The sequence below is a fragment of the Sus scrofa genome, chromosome 3 (genome assembly GCF_054392235.1).
Source record: "Sus scrofa isolate SSC_HxYL_T2T_F1_AM1 chromosome 3, Sscrofa_HxYL_maternal_Yorkshire_Landrace_v2.0, whole genome shotgun sequence".
Classification (NCBI taxonomy): domain Eukaryota; kingdom Metazoa; phylum Chordata; class Mammalia; order Artiodactyla; family Suidae; genus Sus; species Sus scrofa.
The window spans coordinates 44,897,090-44,912,778 of record NC_139385.1 but is presented as its reverse complement, the minus strand read 5'-3'; the positions used below and the strand labels follow the sequence as shown (position 1 = coordinate 44,912,778).

At 49.8% G+C, this 15,689-nt stretch overlaps 1 protein-coding gene across 2 annotated transcripts in view; it reads right to left on the bottom strand.

The window, feature by feature from the left end:
• CREBBP (CREB binding protein) overlaps positions 1-15,689 on the bottom strand; it is a 141,837-nt gene that overhangs the window by 39,693 nt on the left and 86,455 nt on the right. For both annotated transcript variants that reach the window (XM_005662184.4, XM_085017781.1), the window contains 8 exons: positions 8,988-9,230; positions 7,268-7,370; positions 6,856-7,002; positions 5,653-5,770; positions 4,795-4,966; positions 4,455-4,499; positions 2,135-2,259; positions 1,291-1,479 (listed from right to left, as the gene is read on the bottom strand). In XM_005662184.4, coding sequence (XP_005662241.2) covers positions 1,291-1,479; positions 2,135-2,259; positions 4,455-4,499; positions 4,795-4,966; positions 5,653-5,770; positions 6,856-7,002; positions 7,268-7,370; positions 8,988-9,230 — 1,142 coding nt within the window. The remainder of the gene's footprint in view (positions 1-1,290; positions 1,480-2,134; positions 2,260-4,454; positions 4,500-4,794; positions 4,967-5,652; positions 5,771-6,855; positions 7,003-7,267; positions 7,371-8,987; positions 9,231-15,689) is intronic.

The following is a 15,689-nucleotide window of genomic DNA, read 5'->3' as shown; positions in this document are numbered from 1 at the left end:
CTCCCTGAGACCCACTCACAGCTTAAACCACTAGAAAAGATCACTATTTGTCTTTTTTAAAAAATGAGTTATTGAAACACCGAAATGTCTCGGTGTCGTGGTTCTCGACCAGGGACAGGCTTCAGAATTATCTGTGGACCAATTAAAAAGTTATCCTGAATCACTGGTCTAGAATGGGGATCTGCAAACTGCGTACAAACGGCGAGCTGTTTGCTTCCGTGGCTTACACGGGTATGCGCACGGCGGGGGCTGGCCTGGCATCACCGTGGAGTCGTCATTACCGCAAAGAAGCCCTGGCCCACAGAGCCAAAAACACAGGACAAACCCGATGATTCCGGTGCGAGAGCAGTAAAACTCGTGGAAACTGAGACTTAACTTAGAAGTTCTTAGTAAATCTAGGGTAGTCAACGCCTTCTAGTCAATGTTACTTCATGTTAAAAAGATTAAATAATGAACTTTATCTTTGGGGGAGAGACCTGGCCTATTTTAAATACATGTACACTTGTATACAGCAGCAATGTGAAGACACTCCAACAATGAGCAAAAGGGAGGGAAAGGCAGGAACATGAACAGGAAAGAGTTCTCTCTACTTTTATGCCGATTAAATAAGAACCAGGCTCCAGGAGAGGAGAACTAGTCAAACGACCCAGTTAAGCCTGACTTCGCCTGGGCGGGTCAGACATTAGGAGTGAACTCATGGGGCCTTTCCTCACCCCCTCTTTTAAATCCAGTGTCTCTCAGGATCACATGTAAAACTTAGAATTTAAAATACACAATTAGGAGTTCCCCTTGTGGCTCAGTGGTTAACCAACCCGACTAGAATCCATGAGGATGCTGGTTTGATCCCTGGCCTCGCTCCCTGGGTTAAGGATCCGGTGTTGCTGTGGCTGTGGTGTAGGCCGGCAGCTGTAGCTCCGGTTACACCCCTAGCCTGGGAACCTCCACATGCCGCAGGTGCGGCCCTAATAAGACAAAAAAATTTCAAAAAAATACACAAATGATAACCAAGAAAATGACAACTAAAACCCCAAAACAAAACACAGAAGCACACAAACCAAAAAAGCTGTAATACATTCATTCCACTTTTGCATGAAGTTCACTCCAAGTTGGTAAGAGTCATTCCAGACAAGGCAGAAACGATGGAAGACACGGGGGTGGGGGATCCAGAGATGCTAGGACACGAAACGTTAAGTCTAGAATCCTCACGTCCATGACCTAGTAAGACCTGCTGAGGTCAGGGGGAAGCTGGGCTGCATCCACGGAGAGGCTCAGAGCCCCGAAGAACAGTACCTGGGACACGGCTGCCTGTGCCGCCGGCTGCCCCAAGCCCACGCTGTTCACACTCATGGCCCCGCTGGCTGACGGGAACTGATTCTGCGGCAGGAACTGGTTCTGCGCAGGCGCCTGGGCCATCATGTTGTTGGCATGTGTGCCCATCATGTTTGGAGGCTGAGGCATTCGGGAAGGAGAAATGGCCATCTAAAAGACAAGGTCACAGACAGCTCAGGGGGCGGCAAGGGCCAGAGCCTGCTGGATAAGCGGGACGAGACAGGAATCTCCAAACCCTCCCTCGCTGGAGAGGACCCACCACTCCCTAGACCTGCTGCTCTCAGCCTCCCTCTAAGTTTCTCGAGCGCCATTTCTAACGAGCCCACTTCACACAGTCCTCTGCATACACACCAATAAACAGTGTGCTACAGCTTCAAGTCCCAAATGTGCCTTTTATGAGTTCTTGGAGGCACTTAAGAAAGCAGCCTCTGGAAAGGAAACTCTAGGAGTCACCAGACACTGACAAGTCCCTCTCGGTCCCTCCTCTGAGGCGGCTTGGCCCCATCCTCAGAATTCCCATCTTTTCATTACGTCATGGGTTCCTAGGAATCTGTCATCTCAATAAAAATAAATAATGGTCCAATAATTCTTGTTATAGTAAAGTTGAGACAGAGAGGGAGAGAGAGAAAGGGAAAGGGAAGTGGCGGGGGAGGGAGAGAGAGAATCAGAGGAAATAAAGCACAATCCTAATCTGAGGGAGCAGGTAGCACAGGATTCCCAGCAATCGACACGTTTCCCTGCAGCGAGGATGCGCCCCACTCGAGCAAGGCCCCTCGGCCCGGCCGAGGCAGGCAGCAGCACTTACCCCTGGAACAGAGCCCATGCTGTTCATTGGGACAGAGTGGTTCATGGGGGATGCTGCGCGCGGTCCCATGGGAGCTTGTGGCAACTGTACGTTCCCCAAGGACATTGGGGTAAATGAATTCATCCCTGTGAAGATACCCACAGCGGTTCATTAGGAAGAGCACCCACAGGAAAAGAGAATCACAACTCACCAAATAAACTCTAAGCAAAACAGAATGAACACACACACACACTACGTATACAACGGAAAGGAAACCCCCTCAGTCAGAAGAGACGGCTGAGTAACAGACTGGTCAGGAAAAATGGCACCAAAGCTGCGGTGGTGAGGGTGGTGCAGTGGGGTGGGTGGCAGGGCAGCATGAGGAGGTGAAGGCAGAAAGGCAGGTAAGCTGCGAGCAGACGAGGCTGGGGCAGCACTCGTGCCAACATGTCGCGGTGACAAAGCAGACGGAGGCGGCCAGCTGGTGCCAGGGCGCCCACCCAGCCCGCCGTGCGAGCCTTCTGGGGCACCTGACTCCCAGCTCCTCTCTTGTAGGAAGCCTGCTCCCACCACCCCAGACCTTCCAGGCTTTAGACTTCTTGTGAGAATCTGCGGTAAGACTCAAAACATGGTTTTAATTTTGCAAGCACATCACGTGTTCCGGAAGTGCCCTGAGGCTGGCAATTCTCAACCTCAGCCTCCTCTCCACAGGCGGGAGGGATCTCACTGCCACGCTGCCTTCGCGTTCCCAGGGGCGCTGCACCATCAAAGACAGCACACCAGCTGCGCCTGTCTCTGGACCACGGGCTCTCTTCCTTAGCCATTCCCCAGGATAACCTCTGAGCTCTCCATAAACGCTGGTTCAGTAAGTCTGAGGACCCACAGTGGCGCGGGACAGAATCCTGGAGGCACCGCCTAACACAGGTGCGGGGTCAGGGGGCCTCAAGGAACACGGGACCCCCTCAGCACCGCTTAGAAATGTCACCTATTTAACTAGGTTTCAGCACAGGCCCAGGACTTCCCGAGAAGCCTATAATACAAAAGCGTCCCCCTCTCCATGAGGATTGTATTAAATAAGAGAAAAAGATGTACGAAGAAATAGCACCATAAAGAGCCGCTTTTCAAACCTCGATGTGCTGGTAAGGGGGCCTGTGCTTCCTTAGCAAACACCTCCTTCCCCGCTCTGCTCAAGATCCCAGACCAGAACCTTCCATGCCATCCCGACGCAGCACCAGCCACTTTCCTAAGGCTCAGCTTCTCTGATTTCTTGTTTCCTCTCGCCCTCACACCTAGCCCATCTAAACACGTCTCTGAAAAGCTTCCTCCGCATGATCAGTTTATCCACCAGGTCTTTTTCAGTAGGCAGTACAATTACCACACCTTTATTTTTATTTTAAAAACTTAGGTGCTCCTTTTCTTTATATGGCCACACCTGTGGCATAGGAAAACTCCCAGGCTAGGACTCGAATCGGAGCTGCAGCTGCCAGCCTACACCACAACGTGAGGCAATGCCGGATCCTCAACCCACTAAGCGAGGTCAGGGATTGAACGTGCGTCCTCACGGACACTATGTCAGGTTCTTAACCCGCTGAGCTACAGTGGCCACACTTACCACACCTTTAAATCGGCCTCTTCTCCCCTCTTCAACTCCTCTACACACAGCAGGAAAGCCTTGCTTTGGAATCTGGATAATGTCACTATTTCATTTCGCAAGCTGTAAAATCATCCTACTGTTCATGTCTCAATTTGACAAGAGCTGTAAAAGCTCTGAAATGACCCTCACCCCCAAACTCCCAAACTCAAATGACTGCTTCAATCATCACCAACAAAAAGAATCTCAACGGGAGAAAGAACCTCTGAAAGCTGTTCAGACCAGCTGCCAAGAGCCCGGCCTGACAAGGACTCTCTGAGCACCAACCTTCCCTGGCCAGCCTCTACGGGGCCCAGAGCAACCACCGCGCTTTCCTCACCTCGCCCCTGGCAGTGCCCCTGCCCCAGGGCGGGCTCAGTGCGCTCCGTTCAGAATGTTCAGAGTTTCTCTCCCTCACCTACAGTGCCTTTTTTGGGAGACTCTTCCTAAGGGCAACGTCTTGTCCATCCAAAACACAAACAAACAAAGGGTTAACTCCCGATCTCCCTGGAAAAGTCCCCTATGATCTCGAGACTTCCAACTGCATCAGATATGCCGTACTGCCCATGAACGTGGATGCTGCTCATCAGCAAGGAGGAGCGGGAGGAAGAGAAGGAGCGACAGAGAAACACAGAGGGAAGAGGACACACCCATCGACTCTGTGGCTGTGAATGTGAAACCAGAATGTGAGTGACAGTAATAGTTCGGTACCTTGAGAAACCTGCATGCGGTTCACAGGCAGGGGCATGGGCCCATCTGCAAGGGCAGAAAAAACAGCATTACAGAAAATCATCTTGCAAACTTACAGAGAAAGCCAGTCAACAGGGGCAAGAGCACCGAGCAGCCTGACGCTGGCACACCCTTTCGAGGCCCATCCACCAGGGGGACTCAACTTCTAAACACAGGCCATGGCCTCGGCCATGCCACGGCCACCCCCACAATTTTCTAAGCACAGGCTTCCTGGGAACATGATTCCACATGCTCAGAAATCATCCCAGATGCAGAAGGAGAAGCGGGGAGGCAGACGGAGAGCCAGAAAGGCAGTCCTTACTTGGCGGTCTCACGGGCTGGGCCTGTGGTATGCCAGGGGGCTGCGTCCCAGGGGCTGGTAAGGCGGGCTGGTTCCCCAAGATGCCTTGTTTGTGTAAACGTGACCTCCGTTTTTCTTCTAGTTCCTTTTGTATCTTGTAGATTTTCTCTGCTAATAAGTGATAGTACTCATCCTGAAAAGCAAACCTCCACACTAGTTACTCGTTACAAAGAAGCTCTGCGCGCGTGCGTGTGTTCTGACCAACTGACGATCGTTTCAATTGAGCACACTGGCGCAGGTGAGCATGAGCACCCAGGGATGGGACAGCATGTATGAGGCAGCAGGGACGAGGTACTCATCACAGGTGAGTCCACAGCTGAACCTCTTCTTGGATTCGCGCCGGCAATGACACAGGACAAGCACTGTAACCAAGGCCGCCACCAAGTAAACGCACAGATAAAAACGACTTCATCAGAGTTCCTGCCATGGCATACCAGGAGGGTGGCGTCTCTGCAGCGCCAGAACTGGCACAGTGGGTCAAAGGATCCAGTGTTGCCACGGCTGCGGCTTAGGTCGCAACTGTGGCTCAGATCTGATCCCTGCCCTGGGAATTCCCTGTGCCATGGGTGGAGCCAAACCAACCAACCAACCAAGGACAGAAAAGAAAAAAGAAAAAGCAGTTTTATCTATTGCAGGGGAGACATCAGTAGTCGGTAGTTACAAGACAAGAGCTGTGCAGGGAGGGACCTCATGTCTTAACTGAGAAGACTCCCCGGTCAGTGTCCTCAAGTGACGCGTCTCCCAGACGAACAGACGTCCCTATTTCTGGACAGGTGCAGCCGCGGCTCCCACAGGTGCCGGGACCCAAAGGCAACCTACCCTGCTGTTGGCAGACTCGTACATGTCCCCTTCCACCTTCTTCGCATAGGCCACCAGGTTCTCCATGCGGCGATCCTTCAGGGCTGCGGGGTCAGGGGTCGGGAAGATGGCTTGGACGCTGAAAGGACAATGGGGTCAGTTTCTACCATTCTGAGCGGCATGGAAAGAGAACCAACCAACCGCCTCTGTGGCAGTACACTGCCAAGCGACATCCCCAAATTCCTCTTGCCCGGTATATGAAGACATCAGTGAGGTCACTCTGGAGAGAATCCTGACCTGTTAACTTCTCTACACGTCAAACACACCAGTATCTTACTATTAACAGTAAGTACTTCATCATCTCAAGAATAACATGATTTCGGGGTTCCCGTTGTGGCGCAGCGGAAGTGAATCCAACTAGGAACCTTGAGGTTGCAGGTTTGAGCCCTGGCCTCGCTCAGTGGGTTAAGGATCTGGCGTTGCCGTGAGCTGTGATATAGGCCAGATCCTGTGTTGCTGTGGCTTTGGTGTAGGCCGGTGGCTACAGCTCTGATTAGACCCCTAGCCTGGGAACCTCCATATACCCCGGGAGCAGTGACAAAAAACCAAAAAAGATTTTGAATTCCTAATATTTAAACGATTTATTAGCAATTTTTTTTTCTGTCTTTAAGGGCCACACCTGTGGCATATGGTGGTCCCCCCCCTTTTTCTAACCCAAAATTTTTTGATGAAATTAATGAAGGAAAAAAACCCCTCCAATGCCAGTCGATTAATCTCCCCTTCAATTTAACTTAACTAGCTGGAGAAAGTTAGCTGTTAATTTCTTGTATGTTACATGCATGACAGCATTATCAAACCATTTGTACTGACGAAGCCCAAATTCCTCCAGTTCTCTGGGGTCTCCTCAACTGTGATCTTGAGCCACAAAATAAAGCAATGCTTCTGAGCTAATTCCGGCTCCCTGGTGCAGCCGGGGCATAGAAAACAGGTCTGGCCCTCTGCGGGGCAGAGCTGCAGACGCTCTGACACCACCCAGGGTCTGTGGGATCCTCCGGCCCCTCAACAGGCATGTGGTTCCCTTTGGCTGCCAGGGTACGATCACCAGGGGCCCAGGAGACCACGAAGGAACCGAAGCAGACATCAACGCAACCGCTCAACTGCCCCATCACCTCGGCCTCAGAATGTCTCCATCCCACGTGAACGACGCGGGAGGTGGCCACGTACAGTTTGTGTACTAGATGGCTGCGCAGGTCCTGAGTGACGTGTTCGTGCCAGCCTTTCCGAACGCCAGTGCTGGAAGGAGGTGCTGCGGAGGGTAGAGTGCTGAGGGGTCCGATGTTCCCAGAGGTGGCGCCGTCGCTCATCAGGGGGCTGAGGGAAGAAGGGCTCTCAGCCGACCAGGCCCTTCAACCACATGTGGCTTTCAACGTCACTACCTCTTCTACAGGCAAGACGGAAAGGACGGGAGGACGGGGGGACGGGGGGTGGGGGAAGCAGGGAACAGAGGGAGACGGGAGACGGCCCCTCCCTGGCCCCAACTATAGCCCCTGCCCCACATTTAGAAAGACTCAAGAGTTCACACACTTGCATGTCTGACTGTCGCTCAGATAGGAGGCAACTGAAACAAATGTCTTACTTGGTGGCCCCAAGGGAAGTTGGAAGAGCTGATTCTGAAATCAAGCTTGGTGGCTGCTGATCTGTTGTTATTCCGCCTGCTGGAATGTTCATTGGGTTATTTCCTTTAAAGAGAAAAAGAAAAGAAATCAACACACTCCTAAATTCTCATATACACATCAAAGTCCCGATAACATAAATAATAAGTCACATATAAATAAGTGATTCTTTTTTCGTCTTTTGTCTTTTTAAGGCCACACCCGTAGCATATGGAAGTTCCCAGGCTAAGGGTCTAATCGGCGCTATAGCTGCCGGCCTACACCACAGCTCACGGCAACACCGGATCCTGAACCCACTGAGCGAGGCCAGGGATCGAACCCACAACCTCATGGTTCCTAGTCGGATTCGTTTCCGATGCGCCATGACAGGAACTCTTTGTTTTTTTAAGTAAGTGATTCTTATGAGTTTTAATAATAAACCCCATGGCAGGAATTCTGGGAGTTCCAGAAAAATGGCGATTGAATTGTTAACCTCACAGGCAGATCCCTTCCCACGACACTTTACAGCTAAAACGAGGCATTGTTATGGAGGCTAGCTGGTCTCATGAGTACTCTATGACTGTGGAAAAAGAAATTAGAAATGACCCATTTGTAGCTTCACATTTTGATTCTGGCTTCATTAATATCATGATTGAAACAAGTAAACTGACCTCTTACATATTTCTGTCATATTTTGGGTTTTGTTTGCATATCAGAAAATAAAATCATAGAGATTAAGTGCAGGCAAAGAACATAAAAGGTCGATTTGTCTACAATATCCACCGTGAAGGAAGAGGAAGTTGAGACAAAGCGAGGTGCACAGTCTAGTCCCGATCAGGCCATCAGCAGAGGTGGGGTCAGACTGGTACCCAGGTTCCGGGACTCCAACCCAGTCGCCCAGTTAGCAAGAGTAAGTGATGCATGAGGGCAACTGTTTTCCAAAAAGCAACAATGAGTTGTTTTCAAACTGGTCATTTTTAAGAGTCACTTTTAAGGTTAAAATAGTTTTAGGAAAAGAAGGAAACTAGCACAACAACTCTGACTTAATTTGACTGACATAACTGCCTGGCTTAAGCCCAAGCTGAAAAGAAAGGACTTTGTCAATTTAAAGAAAATATTAAGAAAACAGTCTGTCAGAGTTCCCACTGTGGCTCAGCGGAAACAATCTGACTAGCATCCATGAGGACGCAGGTTCGATCCCTGGCCTTGTGCAATGGGTTAAGGATCTGGTGTTGCCGTGAGCTGTGGTGTAGGTCACAGTCGTGGCTTGGATCTGGCGTTGCTGAGGCTGTGGTGTAGGCCAGGGTCTACAGCTCTGATTTGACTCCTAGCCTGGGAACCTCCGCATGCTGGGGATGCAGGCCTAAAAAGAAAAAAGACAAAAAAAAAAAAAAAAAAAAAAAAAAAAAGAGAGAGAGAGAGAGAGAAAAGAAAACTGTCTAGACAGAAACAGCAAAACTGTTGGTTCATTTGCAAATACTATTCATTTTATAAACCTGTAACATCTATAATGCACCCAACACTTTCGCCTTTTCCTGGAATGTTTATTTCAATGATTTAAAAGATACCATCACAATATAAATACATATATTAACTTGAATTTAAAGTCAAAACAGTAACCGGAAACAGCCGTGGGTTTCTAGGAAGTCTGTCATTCCCAATGCTTCGTCTGAAAAAGAAATTGCTGAGAGTTCTTTCACCTACCCAGGGGGTTGAGAGTCCTCATCTGCTGGTGAGTTTGAGGCTGTGCTGGTTGCTGGCCGGGAACCTGAGGCTGCAGCTGCGTCTGGGGCTGGTTCAGGTAGGGGAGTCCAAGAGCCGCATAGGCACGCTGCATGGAGCTGGGGTCTATGGGATTTGGGTTACTTAATGAAGTGGCATTCTGCTGGCCTGTGCCAACAGAACCAATTGTGTTTTGAATTCCACTAGCTGGAGACCCCAGGATGGCTATAACAACAAACAGAGAAACAAAAAAGATAAGTAAAAGGGAGACGTCCACAAGTGATTTAAAAACTACTGAAAAGCAAGTCACATTTCATCAGAAGACCACCAACGTATGTTACAAAGCACTGGGAAAGGCTATCAAGAAAGGAACTGTGCAGAGAGAAGGCTCCTATTCCATTCGGCTCTTCTGCACGGCAGTCATTGCAGAGCAAAAAGCCAAAGAAAACTCGGCTTCTCTGTTAGAAAGCAGCGGACCACAAAATCAGAGACTGCCTCATGGAAATGGGCATGTATTAATCTGGAGACTCATAAAGAGCCAGTTCTGGGGAAATGGCAAACACGTGACAAAACAAAGTTTCTGATTCTTTGAGGGTCATCAGGCACCACTGAGATGAGCCAAGAAGGCCCCTCCTGCTGCTGCTCCCCTGGGCCCTTCCCTGCCCACCTGCACAGGTACACAAGGATCAGCAGAAGGAGCAGAGGTGGCACCCAGGCCGTCAGGTTTGTTACTTATCCGTAACTTAGCTAAGACCTAGGACGCGATCCTCCGAATGCACTTCCATGAGACGCAGGTATACAAGGACAAGGTAACAGCACACCTTTCTGTGCCACGAGTTTCCGAGGCAGGAGGGCATGTCTGAGCTCTCTGCTATGTGAAGCGGGTCAAGAAATACTGCCCTGGACCAAGTGTCTCTCAAGCCAAAATGAGTGATGATCAAGGTCTGGCCACTGTGCAGGATTTCCATTTAGCCAGGTGCCACCTCCGCACCGCTGGTACTCAACCGAGTCTCAGGACCCTCTCCTGAGCAGCCAGCCTCAGCTCCCACGGCGTGGCCCGGCGGGCTCCAGGGTGTCCTCCCCAGCTACCTCAGGACACGAAAGAGCCCCCCTGCCAAGGGCTCCAGAGTTAACAGAGATGACCCCAAACATCCACTGCTCCATCCGTCCATCCATTTGAATGTCCTAATTTGGTGACCACTCGCCATATGGCAGAAATCTTATGTCATACCATTTATTTTTATTCTTAAGAGTTCCCTTCTTTCCAACTTTCCCAAACTTTAAAGTCATGTTATAATAAGAGCAGCTTATAAAACCGATACTACAATACACGATCTTTGATAAATAAAACACTATCGCAAAGCCATTCTTTAAAATTTAGACCATCATATATGATAATATTCTCACATGACCACCAGTGCAGCTATAACACAAACAACTCAAATACTTATCAGGCTAGCTTAATTACACTGAAATGTGTAAAAAAAACAAAAACAAAACCAAAAAAAAACAAAAAAAAAAACACACAAAACTTGGTAATTACACATTTCACACTATTAACTTTTCTAATAAGGATATTCAGATCTCAGACTCATTAACACTCATTTGACACAATTACACACACTGAGCGCCTCATTATTATAAATTAAAAGCAACTCCCTAGGTACACTTTATGACACGTGTATAGCTGAAACAAACCATGTGCAATACCCTTACAAGTATTTTTTCTAATAGTTAATACTCCTCAAAACTTTAAACATATGCCGTTATACTTCTGAAACTGATAAGCTAAATTTTTTGAAAGAACCATGAGGTATCAACTATTCGTTGTCAAGCCATAGTAAAGGCACTGAAGATGCAGCGAGCTTATTAAGTCCTAATTTCTAAAAGAAAGAGGAGGCATTTTCATCTTTGTTATTGTATTTTTGGTTATACAAACACTTTCATGATATAAGCATTTATGTCCTCTATAAATCTGGTCAGAAATCACTTTTGATTTTGTTGATTAAGTGAAATAGTCTATAGTAGGTTACAGTAGTGGATACAAGTGGTTCAAAGTAAGATAAAAACACTAGGATAAAAATGCTAGATCTCAGCAAAGAAACTGGTTTATACACTAAATGTTTTGGGCCTTGGTCTAATACTAACGTGTCTGTGTAAAATGACAAAAGGAACCGACGTGGAATCACATTTTATCTCCCATCATTCCACTTTATCCTAGATTGCTCAATGTGTTCTTTCCAAGAAGTGCGACTGAATTACCACATACATGTACTGTCCCTGTGACAGTCTGTCATTGTTAGAGATTTCAGCAATTAAAACGGGAATCAGAAGGAAAAAACGAGCTGTGATATAAAAAGGAAAGTGAGGAGTTCCCCCTGCGGCACAATGGGACTGGTGGCCTGCTGCAGCACCAGATGCAGGCTTGATCCCTGGCACAATGGGTTAAAGGATCTGCAGCTCAGATCTGTTCCCTGGACCGGGAACTCCATATGCTTCGGGGCAGCCAAAAAAGGAAGAACGGAGGGAAGGGAGGGAGGGAAAAAGGAATAAATAAAATAAATAAATAAATAAATAAAAAGGAAAGTGACTGGAGTTTCTGCTGTTGGGAAGTGGGCTAATAAACATCTGCCTGCAGCAGCGTGGGTTGCTATGGGGGCATGGGTTTGCTCCCCAGACCAGCGCAGTCGAGTAAAGATCCCACACTGCTGTAGTGATGGTGTAGGCTACAGCTGCTGCTCAAATACTATCCCTGGTCTGGGGAACTTCCACATGCCATGGGTGCGGCCATCTAAAAAAAAAAAGAAGAACCAGACCAGCATCCATGAGGACGCAGGTTCCATCCCTGGCCTCCCTCAGTGGGTTAAGGATCCAGAGGTGCCGTGAGCTGTGGTGTAGGTTGCAGATACAGCTCGGATCCCATGCTGTTGTGGCTCTGGTGTACAGAGGCCAGAAGATGCAGCTCCGCTTAGGCCCTCTAACCTGGGAACTTCCAAATGCTGCACCTGTGGCCCAAAAAAAGACCAAAAAAAAGGGGAAAGTGGTAATGGTAGGATGACTTATTTTTCCATCATCTTGTGGCATAAGAGGAAACAGACCCAGAGCATGCTGGATACACATACTGATGTATTGTGGCAAGGAAGTGAGAGAGACAAGGTCTTCTGTTTCTGGATGAAGATGCAGCAGCTGCGCTTTAACAATGACTCCTTCCCACTATAATCCATTTGTGTCCACACTTCCCCATCTACCCTCCTTTTAGCCAAAATTCCCCATCCTAGGGCGACTGCCATTCCCAAGCCCAAAGCCACTTACAGAACAGCCAGTATTTCCCACAGAAGCGGCTCACGTGGCCAATGCAGTTTGTAGTAAAAGCATTTATTTCCTAAATGTAGACATTTCTCTATTTTTTATCTTGAAGAAAACAGACCTGAGGACAAGTAAACAGTTGGTACGTGACAGTTCCAACAATTTAGAGACTAAGAAAACGAAATATGAACAAATAAAAAGGTCTCTGAGGAGGTCGCACTGTGGCGCAATGGGACCGTAGGTGTCTGCGCAGTGGCAGGAACGTGGGTTCATCCCTGGCCAGTGCAGCGGTTAAAGATCTGTAGCTGCCGCGGCTGCTGCCTCAGTCACAGCGCTGGCTCAGCTTAGATCCTGGCCCGGGAGCGCCACAGAAGAAGAAGAAAGAGTGAAGGAGGCCTCTGACGTTTAGGCCTGGCTCAATCTGAATCCCAATACCCTTAGATCACAAGCATGTCAGGGTGAGGGAACAAGGCACCTTGCACGGGGGCAGCGGCTGACCGAAGGGGGTTACCCGGGAAAAGCAACCGCAGACCAAGCGCGTGAGCCCAAGACCTCTAGCTCCCCGTGAACATCCTCCTGATCTCTCGGGCGGCAGTTACTCTTCCGAGTTCCTGCAACGCCTGTGGGGCTCTGCTTCCCGCGCCAGGGGGCTGATCACGCAGACGGCAGGTGCGCCCAGGACGCCATGTCGGCACCAGGTCTGCGCCTGGAGCACAGGGTCCACCTAAGCACCACTGACGGCATCCGGCTGCAGCTCCAGGCCTGTATCAGGACAAAGGTGCTCAATGCCCCTCCCTGGAACATTCCCTAAAGGCAGGACCAGCCTGCAGCCCATCGGACCCCGCCTCACCCAGGGAACCGTGGTTCAGGTGAGCTGCACGTCCACGCTGCAGCCCTGAGGGCCCTGGGGCTGAACAAACATGAGCAGAGTGCTAAGGCTCCCTCATCCCGCAAGACAGCCTTCTACGTTCATCAACCTCACACATCCCGAGGTTTGCTGCTTCTTCTTTTTACATTGTTACATCTTGTTTCCTTTCTCAGAGTTTAATGCCACATTTCACACAGTCAGTCTTTAGAACACCCTGTCACAGTGGCTCAGCACATCTCAGTGCAGCATGGGTTCCTCTCCCTTGAGTGACAAGTGGAATTTCTGCTACCAGCACATGTTCAGGGCAACCCCAACCTCTCCACTGCCCCATCATTCCCCTTCTGCTGCAAATACATCAACAGTCCAGGACCCAGGAAACACACGGCCAAGTGTGGTCATGGGCTCTGTCCAGGACTCGCCCACCACGTTTCAAGGCCATTTTTCCCAGTGAAAACAAAGACTGTCCTACAAATAGGTTCCATGTATAACACACTGTTAATTTGCAACATTCAATTCACCAGAATTCAACTGCCCCAGTCATTCTCAATAAAATTGTCCTCAATCTGGAAATCCTGGGAAAACAAACATATTGAATCCCAAGGCTCTGTCAGGTTGGTGGGGGACACGCCACAAAGCAGGAAAAAGAGCTGCTACCTGGTCATCGCTTAGATTCCCACTGAAAAAGTCAAGCTGCCATTTACCCAGATCTGCAGACGTCTCTGCGGAGCTGGTCCCACAGCACGGGCTCTGTAAAGGCTCTGCCCAGGACCGCCGTGCTTCCCAGCATCTTCATGGGCACAGGGCAGGACATGACAACAAAAGGCAACGCAAGCCCCAGTGCCAAACCTCTTGTCAGCTACCATTTAGCAAGTACGCACACCCTCAGAGGGCTTGCCAGGGTTGCCCGTTGCCCGGAAGAGCAAGGACAAAAGCTAGTCCGGTGACTGTTCAGTACTTACATCAGAGCAGACAAGCCCAAGGCTCTGTCTCTACAGACACTGAGGTCCCACTGCCCCCTCTGCTCCCTGCCCCAACCAGGGGAGGTCTCGAGAGGTGTCTGAGACTCTCTCAAGAGCCCTCAGGTGAATAAGGGCCTGTCCAACAAGCACTCACTGAGCACCAGGCGGGTGTCTCAAGTGCGAGTTTTAAGGAGGCAGATTTGGACTTGAAAGGAATGCATTTTAAACAATCAGAGGTGCCTAGAATTGGACCAGGTAGTGAGCATCGAGCCAGTAGAGGCATTCAAGCAACAGGTCTGGAGACTCTGGACAGAGACAATGACGAGGCTCACGCCATGGCACAGCCAGGCAGCCGTGGGCAGTTTCGAGGGTTTGGTTTGGCTCTGGGGCTGAGCCTGCAGCATCCGTTTGGACAGTCCTTCTGGCCTCAGCTGGGAAACCTATGGTGTCCCCCAGAAAACAACTCACACCTTCTCAAGAGCTCCAGAGCAGACACCCTGCCCTTCAAGGCATCCCAAGCTCCGCTCAGCCATTAACATGCACCCTCTCACCTGGGGCTGTGTTAAAACAGAGTCTAGTAACAGGAGGGCCATGTTTCTGTGTTTCTAACGAGCAACCTGGGGGTGCCCGTGCAGGCGGTCTGAGGATCATACGCTGAGTAGAAAACCTCACTGATGAGGCAACAAGAATTCAACCTCGGAATTCAGTCCCATGCTCACAGAGCCCCGCCCTCCTGCATCCTGGGATTTACTGGGAGTCAGATGCCAGGAATGACAGGAGATAGGAGACAGACAGACAGGACCCTGCAAAGTCCTAAGGTTTTCATAAAATTTGATTATCTTCATAAGGGGCAGATAACTCAAGATGATAGGTTACAGAAGCTCTAGAAAACAACTCAAAGAAAAATCACACACAATCTCAACACTGGCCGCAGAAGTAGCCAATGGTCTGGGTTTCCTCTGAGTGAGCGCTGGGCGGGCTCTGCAGGGGACCCTGGCAGGTTCTCTCGACAGGGACGTCGCTGCGGGAAGCTGTGCGCCGGGGACGGGGTGCCTCTTCGGGAAACCTGCCTGGAAAGCACAGCCCTGGGGACACAGGTGGACCTCAGAGGGTCCCCAGGGGTCCCTACCAGCCACTCCAAACAGTCCTCTCTCCCTGAGTCACCTCGCTTGAACAGAAACCTCTGAGTCCTGTCAGATCCACACCCCTGCAGGCACGTGCTCGTGCCGTCTAGAATGCTCTCCCACGGTTATCTTAGGGAGACTGCTTGAGCAGGCCCACCGCCCAGGCAGGGCACTCTGACCCTCCTTCAGGACCACCGACCCTGCTGACCTGTCTCTGAGGCACCCCTCTGAGTGACACCTTCGTCACTTCATTTTTTTTTAAATTACAGTTGATTTACAAAGTAATGCCAGTTTCTGGTGTACAGCAAAGTGGCCCAGTCATAACACAGTGGCATTCTTTGTCTCCTATCATCTTCCGTCATGCTCCAGCACCAGTGACTGGATAGAGTTCCCCGTGTATTTTTCACGTACAGCTGAGCCTTGAATG